This window comes from Chiloscyllium plagiosum, unplaced genomic scaffold, assembly GCF_037043375.1.
Source record: "Chiloscyllium plagiosum isolate Xiang-an unplaced genomic scaffold, Cpla_swu_hap1 HiC_scaffold_9, whole genome shotgun sequence".
In the NCBI taxonomy this organism is placed as follows: domain Eukaryota; kingdom Metazoa; phylum Chordata; class Chondrichthyes; order Orectolobiformes; family Hemiscylliidae; genus Chiloscyllium; species Chiloscyllium plagiosum.
In genome coordinates, this window is record NW_028270147.1 from 3,252,675 (window position 1) to 3,265,013 (window position 12,339).

At 47.1% G+C, this 12,339-nt stretch overlaps 1 protein-coding gene across 5 annotated transcripts in view; it reads right to left on the minus strand.

Annotated features, from left to right (window-relative positions):
* Positions 1-12,339, minus strand: part of slc44a5b (solute carrier family 44 member 5b) — a 290,000-nt gene that overhangs the window by 86,143 nt on the left and 191,518 nt on the right. For 3 of the 5 annotated variants that reach the window (XM_043698569.2, XM_043698570.2, XM_043698568.2), the window contains exons 6-9: positions 11,000-11,128; positions 8,411-8,471; positions 5,159-5,282; positions 2,401-2,433 (exon numbers count right to left, since the gene is read on the minus strand). In XM_043698569.2, coding sequence (XP_043554504.1) covers positions 2,401-2,433; positions 5,159-5,282; positions 8,411-8,471; positions 11,000-11,128 — 347 coding nt within the window. The remainder of the gene's footprint in view (positions 1-2,400; positions 2,434-5,158; positions 5,283-8,410; positions 8,472-10,999; positions 11,129-12,339) is intronic. The other 2 variants (XM_043698572.2, XM_043698571.2) reach the window with 1 other exon arrangement.

Here is a 12,339-nt window from a genome sequence, read left to right on the forward strand (position 1 = left end):
CCATGAAGGAAGGTTTTAATGTTAAGATCTATAGCCCAGAAGGAGGCCAATCAACCCATCAAATCCAAACTGGCCCACTGATGAGCAGTGGTCCCTTGAGGAATGGACAGCCAGTGGGTAGGCCTGGTTTAGACACAGTCACCAGCTCTATTCATTTTTACAAAGACAGGCTGCAGCTGGCCAGTCAGAATGAGTGCTTGCCATTAACCCATCGGTATTCCCTCCCACTCCCAGTGCATGACACACTCCATTTTGGATCCAAAGGCATTTCTTGATCATGAAGATGACAATGATCTCCAGGTGAAGGGCACCTTGGTCTCTAACCCAATGAACATAATCTTTGGCACCAAGTTCTCAGTAATAACACACTCTCTAAACGGCTCTTTCAGCCAAAGCAGTCCATGCTCTGCCTGTTCCCAACTTCATCACTCTCCTGCCTCTTCCCTCTTCCTCTCACCGTCTTCTTCAACTCCTTTCCGCCTCACATATTAAAGTTAATTCACCTTCAATATATTCACAATATTCCAACCCACAAACCATGAGAGTGAATCCCACATTCTCCCCACCACATCCGCTCCCTTTGGGGGTGTGTCCCACATTCCCACCCCCGTCCCTGTGGGAGTGAGTCCCACGTTCCCCCCCCCCCCCCCCCCCAACGTGGGAATTTTCCCACATTCCACCCCGACTCTGTGGAAGTGAGTCCCACATTCCCCCACCCCCTGTCTCTATGGGAGTGAGTCCCACATTCCCCCCCCCGGTCCCTGTGGCAGTAAGTCCCACATTCCCACATCCCCCCCCCCCCCCCCCAGTCTCTGTGGGAGTGAGTCCCGCATTCCCCCCCCCTTCTCTGTGAGAGTGAGTCCCACATTCCCCCTCCCAGTCCCTGTGGGAGTTAATCCCACAACCCCCCTCCCACATTCCCCCCGTCCCTGTGGGAGTGAGTCCCACATTCCCCCCCGTCTCTGTGGGAATGAGTCCCACATTCCGCCCCCCCCTCCATCTCTGTGAGAGTGAGTCCCACATTTCCCCCTGTCACTATGGGAATGAGTCGCACATTCCCACCCCCCCGTCCCTGTGGGAATGAGTCCCACATTCCCCCCGTCCCTGTGGCAATGAGTCCCACATTCCCCCCGTCCCTGTGGGAATGAGTCCCACATTCCCCCCCCCATCTCTGTGAGAGTGAGTCCCACATTCCTCCCGTCCCTGTGGGAGTGAGTCCCACATTCCACCCCGTCTCTGTGAGAGTGAGTCCCACATTCCCCCCCTCTTCTCTGTGAGAGTGAGTCCCACATTCCTCCCATCCCTGTGGGAATGAGTCCCACATTCCCCCCCCCCCCCCCATCTCTGTGAGAGTGAGTCCCACACTCCCCCCCGTCTCTGTGGGAATGAGTCCCACATTCCCCCCGTCCCTGTGGGATTGAGTCGCACATTCCTCCCCCCCCACCCCGTCTCTATGGGAGTGAATGCCACATTCCCCCCCGTCTCTGTGGGAATGAGTCCCACATTCCCCCCCATCTCTGTGGGAGTGAGTCCCACATTCCCACATTTCCCCCCCCCCCCCCCCCCGCCAGTCTCTGTGGGAGTGGGTCCCACATTTCCCCCCGTCTCTGTGGGAATGAGTCCCACATTCCCCCCCGTCTCTTTGGGGGTGAGTCCCACATTCCCCCCGTCCCTGTGGGAATGAGTCCCACATTCCACCCCTCCTCTCCCTTTGGGAGTGAGTCTCACATTCCCCCCCCTCGTCTCTGTGGGAATGAGTCCCATATTCTCTCTACTTTCTGGGAGACGGATTCCTGACTGCATTTATTAGGGATTATCTTATACAAAAGGCCCTGAGTTCTGGTCTCCTCCTCTGAAACATCCCTCTCCCTGATGATGACATGAAATCCTTGCAGGAATTGAACCAGCTCTGTCAAGTCACTCCTCAACCTCCTTTTATCTGGAGAACTCAGTCACAGCCCATTCACCCTCTGCTGAAAGGTAGAAACTTTTCAAACCTTTGTACTTAAATATTGTTCCACCTTCTCTGATGTCTCAATATCTTGTTTCGAATATGGTGGTCAGAAGTTTGCACAATATTCCAAGTGTAAACTAAACAAGATTTCGAACAAGTTTCACACAACTTGCTCTGCGGTGTAATTGTATTCCTGTTGGCCTGTTGAGCTTTACTCCCACTGATTTGTTGGCCTGTTGAGCTTTACTCCCATATCCCTCTGATCTTTCACCCCATTTCGACACTGAATTTCGCAAACATATCGGCACTGACCATCACGTCTCTGGTCCATACATTCCAACCAAACTCCAAGATTAACAAACTGAACAGCCAAACAGCTCATGCAGGTTTAACGCACACCAGCTCATTCCAAACTGTTAGGATTACACCAAAAATTATTGCAACACCTCTTGGATCCGTGGCGGATGGTGGTCACCTTGCTGTAAATTTAAAATAAAGACTATTTGTTATCACTGATGAAGAACATATTTATACTCACAGGAATAAATGCAAAACACCAAAGCCTAATGGAGGAGCCTTGGCTTGATTGAAGGAGATAAATCAAAATTACGCTGAGGTTGCAATCACTCCTGGCAACCCAATGTTTTTAATATATCTGTTGTTTCGAGCTGAACATCTGTAACTGTGTCAGGTTGTAATTACACACTCCTGCCATGAGGAGGGGTGGGAGAGTGAACCTAACCATGACATGTTTACATTGACACTTGCAATGAGAAATAGGGGCACAAGATCAGGGAGGGAATACACATTAAGGTTTTATTAATTCATCCTTTGTAGATATTGCACAGTACATAGAGATAGTCTTAATGATCGTGGGTAGTCCTATGTTTTGGTCATGATGTGGAGGTGCCAGTGTTGGACTGGGGTGGACAAAGTTAGAAGTCACACAGTTATAAGACACCAGGTTACAGTCCAACAGATTCATTTGAAATCACAAGCTTTTGGAGCATTGCCCTTTTGTCAGCTGAGTAGATACTATCTACAAACTGAACACCAAGATCAGATTATTACACAGTTCCTGATTTTACTGAAAATATTTATTTTTTAGGACAATTTTTTCAGTCCTGCTTCTCTTGACAGTTGGATATATCATCGCAGAAATCTGAGTCACAAAATTAATGATAGATCACACACTTCACAGAGGATTAATGACTGTGATATAATCTCATCAGTTCACAACTAGCAAATAACAGATGAACCTTTTTAAAATAATAACCAGACATGGCAGATGGTGACAGCTGAAAACCCTCACTCCTGAATGGCTCCGTAGCCCATCACTGCAATATTAACATGAAAGGTCATGGACACACACCTTTACACTGATTCCTGGGGAACAGGGCAATCAGGACAAGTAATGGAAACCAATAGATGCAGCAGAGTGCAATGCCTGATACTCCTTGGAGAATGCACAGTGCACAACAACATGTTTAAAAGGGATAAGCTGCGAAAGAGGTTTGGACATGCTGAAGGTGTAGAGTTTGGGGGAAGGGACTTACAGAGGGAGAGGATGATATAATATTCATTAGAATAGGGGATATAAAAGAATATTAGTGAACAGTGAGTCCAGAACAGATAGTAGACAAAATCCAGAAGAGGTAAAAGACTAATCATAGAACAGATACCAGAATAAATCTAGAGTATACAACATATCCATGCTAGAAAGGGCACCAGAACAATTCTAGAACAGTGTGAATCTTAAATATACAATAGATTCACTCGAGAGTAGTGAGTGAGTAAATCTAGAGCAGAAAGGAAGTGTAAATTTAGAACATACATCAGATTGATCTGAAGACAGGTAACAGAATAATCTCAGAGCATTTATCAGAATGAATCTAAAGCACAAAAGAGAATGGCTCTGGAGTAATGCTAGAGTAAATCTAGAATGGGAAATGAATGATTTAAAACAGGAATCAGAGTCAATCCAGAAGGGTCCTCAGTGGAAATTTAAAGCAGCTTTTAGAATAATTTGAGGATGGGACATCAGGATTTATTGAGAATAGCTAGAATTGAGTCAGAGTAAATTTAAAGGAGATGCCAGGGTAATCTAGTATAGGTGTCAGAGTAAGTATCAGAACATTGTAAAATTAGGTCTCAGCAACAAAGTGAATTCTCAAAGAATGACCCATGTTTCAACTGGCAAAATGGGAAGATTCGCTGAGGTTTCCCACTCTGACACTCTCCTGTTGGTGGAATAACTTTGGGAATACAGGATTGACGAGGCGGGGGGGCAGCATTAGGAGGGAGCATGGTGTTTGTATAGTTCATGCTGCTTCACTCTTGAGGAGCTGCTACCTCTGCCCATCCCAAGTTACTCTTAGAAAATGTATTTTCTTTCCGATTGGTAACAGATTGACTTGATAAGACAGTTAATTACCACCAACCACCTTTGCATTGGGTGATATTCACCCAGATGGGCACAGGAACCACAGTACACCCACTGACTTTTTATGACAATCCAACTTACACGGAGAATGAGTTTCTAATTCCCAGACTGTCTTTGGAACTGATTCTCAGCTCATTGCTTCTGAGCCACATGAACACCTTTGTCTGTCAGCAATTGAGACATTATCAAGCTGGCTATGGGAGACAAAATGGAAACAAAGGCCATTCAGGCAATTCATGGGAAAGCTCAATGGAACAATGAGACAGCTGGTTTATTAAAGGCACAGGTTCTATACAACCCCCTCACAATGGGTATTTTACAACAGGCTGAATGGGAGACTCCAACAAGGGAGATCATAATGTCATAGAACCTTACAACATAGGTTGAGGCCATTTGGACCATCTTCCTGTGACAGCTCTTCAAAATATCTGCCCAATTAATTTCACTCCCTATTCCTGTCCCGTTGGCTGGCAATGCTTTCCTGTTTAAATATTTCCCCGGTTCCCATGTGAAAGTTCTGATTGAATCTGCTCCCACCGCCCTTTCAGGCAGCACCTTCCAGACCCCAACAACTCACTGTGTACAACAATTCCCCTCCCCTCCCCCTGGGGCTTTTCCCCGATTCCCTTCAATCTGTCTCCCTCTGCTCCCTCACCCTCCTGCCCCAGGAAACACTGTCTCCTGATTTACTCCATCAAACTCCCTTGGCGATTTCTCTGCGGTAAGGAGCTGGAAGGTTGCAGTCAGAAGGAGTGACTTACTTTGCTGCGTCTCGCAGATCTGTCACGTTGCGGGTTCTACCCTGGCCGTCTTTGAACGTGGTCTTGTTGGCCACCGTCAGAATTCCATTTTTGGTGGTAAAGTCAGGAAAGCAACGTCGCAGAACTGGTGAGGAAAAGGCAGAAGAAAATCATGAAGGGCTGGCCAGAAATCCTGCCACCCACGCTTAGTGATAAACCCAACAACAGCAACGTCTTTCCAGCTCCCACTGGACCCAATGGCTGAACATTTTCATAGGCATTCGGCCTAAATGGATCATTCTGGGATACAGGGAACTCCCCTCTTCATCTAACTCCATATCACACCCTTTGATTCTTTCATTACGGTCTATCCAGTGTCCCCTTTAAATCTGTCCAAACTATTCACCTCAACTACTCCCCATGGAAGTGAGTTCCTCAATCTACCCGCTGCTTGTGGTAAAGACATTCTTCCTGAATTCCGGACCAGATTCATTACTGATTGTCTCATACCTGTGACCTCTCATTTTAAACTACTCCACACTTTTCTTCAGTCGGCCCTATCAAATCACGTCAAATCAAATCATGTCATTTATCACTCCTGTCCTCAGCCTCTCCCCATGGCAGACCTGTGTATGATCAGATGCCTTCGGTTTAAGGTTAGAGAAGATTGGAGAAAGGATTTTTGACCCAGAGAGTACTGAAAATACACAACGTGCTGCCTGAGAGGGCGGTGGAGGTACAAACCTGGACATTTAAGAAGCACCTGGAGGAGTACTCAAAATACTGGGGAGGAGACGGCTATGGACAAAGTACAGGTAAATAGGATGAGTGTGGTCTGGCGTTTGTTGGTCGGCACAGACATGGTGGGCTGAAGGGCCTGTTTCAATGCTCCATGACCTTTTTCTACTTCTGGAAAAGTGGCCAACAAAACAGCTCAGACAATTAGAGCCTCTCAGGACTGAAACCAGTTGGATAAATCTTTCCTGCCTTATATTTTTATTTTCATTGACCTGTTCAGTGATATGATGACACACGTCTGGAGGAGGTGAGACTGGAACCCTGGTCCATTCCCAATGTGCCATGGGAACCCCCTCTCTCTGGCCTCTCATTCTTTCAAGGGAGGTGGGTGCCGCTGGCAAGATCAGCATTTGTTGCAAATTCCGAATCGCCCTGAACTGAGAGACTTGCTCAGGTATTTCACAGAGCACTGAAGAGTCCACCCCATTTAAAAGACAGATGAGGAGAATTTATTTTCTTGACGTCTGATCGGGAATTGGTGGAATTCACTGCCTCAGCACGTGGTGGATGTCAGGACACCCAGTAAATGGAAGGAGGAGACAGACAGACATTTCATGAGTGACGGTGATGGAGACCGGGCAGGAAGGTGGAATTGAAGCTCAGATGAGATCAGCCATGATCGTATTAAATGGTGGACAGTCTCGAGGGGCTGAATGGCCTCCTCCTGTAGCTAGTTCTGTTAAGTCTTTGTCACTATTTATTCCCCAGTGAACAATTCATTGTTTGATCACTGTTTGTAGAATCTTGCTTTGTGCAGACTGGCTGATTACAATATTCCCAGAATGGGAACAGTCCTCTCAAATCAACTGTAAAGGGCTTTGGGACATGGTGATCTCATCAAAGCTGCTACATAAATTCAAATCTATGTTCTTTAAGATGATGCTGTCTCCTTAACAATCGGCTTGATATCTTTATTAGATTGCTATCCTCTAAACATTATACTTCATACCATCACAGAGTTCCCTACAGTGTGGAAGCAGGTCATTTTGGCCATCAAGTTGACCCTGACCCCAGGAAGAGCATCCCACCCAGACCCAACAACTCCTCCCCCTCCACTCTATCCTTTTAACTCTGCATTTCCCATGGTTAATCCATCTAGCCTACACATCCCTGGGCACTATGGGCAATTTAGCATGGCCAATCCACCTAACCTGCATATCTTTGGATGTGGCAGGAAACCAGAGCACCCAGAGGAAACACAGGAAGAATGTGCAAACGCCACACAGACAGACGCTCGAGGGTGGGATCGAACCCGGATCCCTGGTGCTGAGTGGGAAGTCAGGTTGAGGTTGAATAGGACATCGGTGAGGCTGCTTATAGAGCATAGAACATAGTACAGCATAGCACAGTACATGCCCTTCAACCCACAATGTTGTGCTGAGCATATCTCTTAATCTGAGATCAACCTAACCTACACACCCCTCAATTTAATGCGTCCATGTGCTTGTCCAGCAGTCACTTAAATGTCCCTAATGTCTCTGACTCTACTACCACCACTGGCAGTGCATTCCACACACCCACCACTCTCTGTGTAAATAACTTATCTCTGACATCTCCCCTTTACCTTCCTCCAATCACCTTAAAATTATGATCCTTCATGACAGCCATTTCTGCTCTGGGGAAAAGTCTCCAGCTATCTTCTGGAATTCTGCGCCCAGTTCTGGCCCGCTAGTTAAAGGAAGGATATGATTAAGCTGGAGAGGGTTCAGGAGAGATTTCCCAGAATGTTGCCAGGTATGGATGGTCTGAGTTCTAAAGAAAGGTTGAAGAGGCTGGGACTTTTCTCACTGGAGCGCAGGAGGTTGAGAGGCGACCTGATAAAAGTTTATAAAATATTGAGAGGTAAAGATAGATTCTATGAGAGGTTTTTTTTCCCTAGGATGGGAGATTTGAAGACTAGGGGGCACATTTGTAAGGTGAGAAGAGAGAGACTTAGACAAGACATGAGGGGAAAATTGTTTACACATGTGGAATGAACGTCCTGAGGAAGTGGTGGATGTGGGTACAGTTATAACATTTAAAAGACATTTGGATAAGTACATGAATAGGAAAGGTTTGGTGGGGAATGGGCCAGAGCAGGCAGTGGGATTAGATTAGTCTGGGATTATGTGCAGCACGGACTAGCTGGACCAACGGGTCTGTTTCCGTGCTGTATGACCCTATAACTCTAGTCTTTTTCCCACTGAAGAGCCTGCCAAAGGTAATCGACATATTTCTTCACTGTGTTACGGTCAATTTAGCTCCACAACTTTGCATGGGTTGATCATGCAATCTCCCACTCAGAAAATGGCAGGAATTGTGGGCAGGGGACTTTCATTCAACACATGATTTCTGAACTCATGCCCCATGCAATTGTGGCCTGGATGGTGAACTTGCTTCCTACCAACTCCCTCCCTTGTTCCCTCCCCCACCACTCAGGACAACTAAGTACCAAATCCAGGGCAGTGCTGCATCAAAGGAAGGTATGATACGTACAGGGTCGGCTGGGAACAATCATTGATGGGCAGTCTTCATCTCGAGTCACCTGGGCAGCAGACTATAATAGAAAGGACAACACAAGGAAGGGGTTAACAGGACGTCAAATAAGCACTCAGTCATATCGAGCTGGAGTGTTACTCAAAAAAAGACACATTTTGTTGAAGTTTCTCATCTTGCACTAATCAGGACACTTCACAAGAATACCAGCTCATGGTGATTTTAGACTGCATGAAAGAAGACTGCTGATTGGTTGGCAAGTGGATTCTGGTAGGGACATTGCCATTACAAATGCTTCAGCTTCAATAAACTGTGTCTCTTTTGGCAATAGTCAAGATGGATAATACTTCGTGAAATGGTCATCAGAATGCAGCAAGATCCTGGTACAGACAGAGACAAGAAAGGTCACCTCATTCATCAGTCCAAAAGAGCGCAACATATTACATGGCATTGTCAAGTCATCTAAAATCACAAAAAACACTCCACAAGAGGTACTGTCCTTCAAAGGATTTGCTTGGGTGAAGGGGTTTACACACAGTTCTGTTCTCCAAAGAGGTAAAAATATTTCAGGACAATGATGAAGACATCAGAAAAATGGTCAGAGTAAAGCAGCACTGAGAAGGTTATGACACTGAACAGCCCAGAGCTCTCTCCCGCTGAACAGCGGCAATTGTGAGGAAGCTGACACCAGTTTTGCAAATGTAAAAGTGGTTAAAAAGGGTAAAAATAGCCAAGATGTCTCCAGTTGTGGGGAAGACTACAATGAAGGCATATAAATGGAAGGTGGTCCTGAATAAATCCAACAGTGAGATCAAGAGAAACTGCTTTACCCAGAATGTGGGACACTCACCCCCAGGGAGGGGGCGAGGGGAAATGTGGGAGTCACTCCCACAGGGAGGGGGTGAGGGGGAATATTGTGGACACATTGAGGGGGAAGCTGGATAAACACACGAGGGGGAAAGGAATCAAAGGGTCTGCTGACAGGGGGAGGTGACGAGGGAAGAAACTTTCTCCATTCAACATAAAACACGTCACAGTAGCTGTGACAATGTGAAAGATTTAAGAGCAATCATTCTCTCCATAAAAAGACACAAAGCATTAATAGATCATTAATGTTGGCATTACTGTCGATAAATAATCTACTATTTACCCCTTTGCAGCTTATCAACCTCTTCCAGGTTACACAGACAGAAGGGTGTGATTTTCAACTTTATTCAACAGAGTGCCACACAAATTGGAAGAATTTATGAGGAGAATCACCTTTAAATCTCACCTTGGGACTACTCACTGGGTGGTACATTGATGTTAAAGCTGGCGTTGAACAAACTGCAACTGGGTTAAGGAACATCATTAACAAGCATCTCGTCAAAGAATTCAAATTTGAATTAGAATTAGGCTTTAGTGTTATGTGTACTCAAGTACAGGAGTACAGTGGAAAGTGTACAAAGCCACCATTTCTGGCACCATCTTAGGTACAAAAGTACCCAGGTACAAAACCTTAGGGACAAAAGTAGAACAATAATGAAATGAGCATGTGACTTTGGTGTAAACATTAAGGAGCATCAAACAGAACTTAGCTGCAGCGAGCTGAAGGCCGAGATATTTAAAATAAATAAAGCTATCAAGAGCAGACAAAGGGAGCATCAGTGGAAGGAGGTTGTGAAGTTGGAGTATTAGAAAGATTAATGTGAGGTGCTGTATTCTGAAAAGAAACTGAATCCCGCTGTGGGGTTGGCACTCGCTCCTGTTGGCTGAGAGAGCTGCTTTACCCAACAACTTACCAATCACTCAACCCACCAGGATCAAGTCGCCCCATCCCCAGTGCCTGCTGTTCACCACAAACCGTTAACAAGGGGATCACTGGTCCCGAAACGATAACTCTGATCTCACTCCAGGGTGGAGAGGTCGGTTACTAGGGGGCACAGAATCAACGTGCTTTTGGGGGGTGGGGGGGGGGGGGGTGGTATTTACAAGTGACATGCTGGGGTGGTGAGCGCCTGGAACACACTGCCAGAGGTGATGGTGGAAGCAGACACAATAGCAGCTTTCAAGAAACACCCAGCCAATTACAGGAATAGGAAGGGAATAGAGGGATACAGATCCTGTCAATGAAGACAATTTTAATATGGAAGGGCAAAATGTGTCAGCACAGGCTTGGAGGGCCGAAGGGCCTGTTCCAATGTTGTAATGTTCTTTGTTCTTGTTCTTAGTGCTTTGGGTTTTTTACCTTGAGGTGAAGGGAAAGCAGTGAATGCAATACATCTGAATTTCCAAAAGGTATCCAGTGCCACATGGCAGTTGGTTAGAAATGATTGAGGCTGATGGGATTTTGGCAGAATGGAGTATAAATAGCACACAGAGGATCAGTACAGATGAGAATTTCTCAGGGACTGGTCAAACTGGTTCAAGGTGATTTAATCGATAAGCTGAATGAGGATATGAGGGAGAAAGGAATGGAAGGATGGAATGTCAGGGTGACTCAAAGAGGGAGTGGCAGGATAAACACAAACCAGATGGGTCAAAGTCCTGTTCCAGTTCTGGAGATGCCAAATTAATTCTACCTCCTTTAGTCCACACGATGGGACCCACCTTTCGAGGGGTGTTGTAGCCAGGTTGACAAAACTGACGGTAATATTCCCAGGCGGTTTTGTTCCATCTATAATTATATTTCACATCGATATATCGGGAAAACTGACTCGGACACTTCTCAACGCAAAGCTGGATATAAAAAGACAAATGTATAAATTACAACTTTTAAAATGTTCAATTCCAAACCACTCACAGGAACAAATTACAGATGACCAAAGATGACGGGAAAGGAAATTACAGGAAACAGGCACGCTCCCAAACTTTGTTGCCAGCACTCAGAATGTTCACTTCCGAGCATCCTGGACACAAGGGTCAACTGTGTGCAACAGGGAATAAGGTCATAACTCTCCACTACAAATTCAGCACAGAATGTCCTCCAGGACTGAGGGAGCGCCATACAGTCCAAGGGTCCATACTGAGGGAGTGCCGCACTGTCAGAGGGTCAGTGCTGAGGGAGTGCTGCACTGTCAGAGGGTCAGTACTGAGGGAGTGCTGCACTGTCAGAGGGTCAGTGCTAAGGGAGCACTGCACTGTCAGAGGGTCAGTACTGAGGGAGTGCTGCACTGTCGGAGGGTCAATGCTGAGGGAGCGCTGCACTGTCAGAGGGTCATTGCTGAGGGAGTGCTGCACTGTCGAAGGTTCAATGCTGAGGGAGTGCTGCACTGTCGGAGGGTCAGTGCTGAGGGAGTGCCGCACTGGCAGAGGGTGAGTGCTGAGGGAGTGCTGCACTGTCAGAGGGTCAGTGCTGAGGGAGTGCTGCACTGTCGGAGGGTCAATGCTGAGGGAGTGTCGCACTGTCGGAGGGTCAGTGCTGAGGGAGTGCCTCACTGTTGGACGATCAATGCTGAGAGAGTGCCGCACTGTCGGAGGGTCAGTGCGGAGGGAGTGCCGCATTGTCGGAGGGTCAGTGCTGAGGGAGTGCCGCACTGCGGAGGGTCAGTGCTGAGGGAGGGCCTCACTGTTAGAGGGTCAGTGCTGAGGGAGTGCTGCACTGTCAGAGGGTCAGTGCTGAGGCAGTGCCGCACAGTCAGAGGATCAGTGCTGAGGGAGTGCTGCACTGTCAGAGGGTCAGTGCTGAGGGGGTGCTGCACTATCAGAGGGTCAGTGCTGAGGCAGTGCCGCACAGTCAGAGGGTCAGTGCTGAGGGAATGCCGCACTGTCAGAGGGTCAGTACTGAGGACGTGCCCCACTGTCAGAGGGTCATTGCTGAGGGAGTGCCACACAGAGGATCAGTGCTGAGGGAGTGCCGCACTGTCAGAGGATAAGTGCTGAGGCAGTGCCGCACTGTTGGAGGGTCAGTACTGAGGGTGTGCTGCACTGTCCAAGGGTCAGTGCTGAGG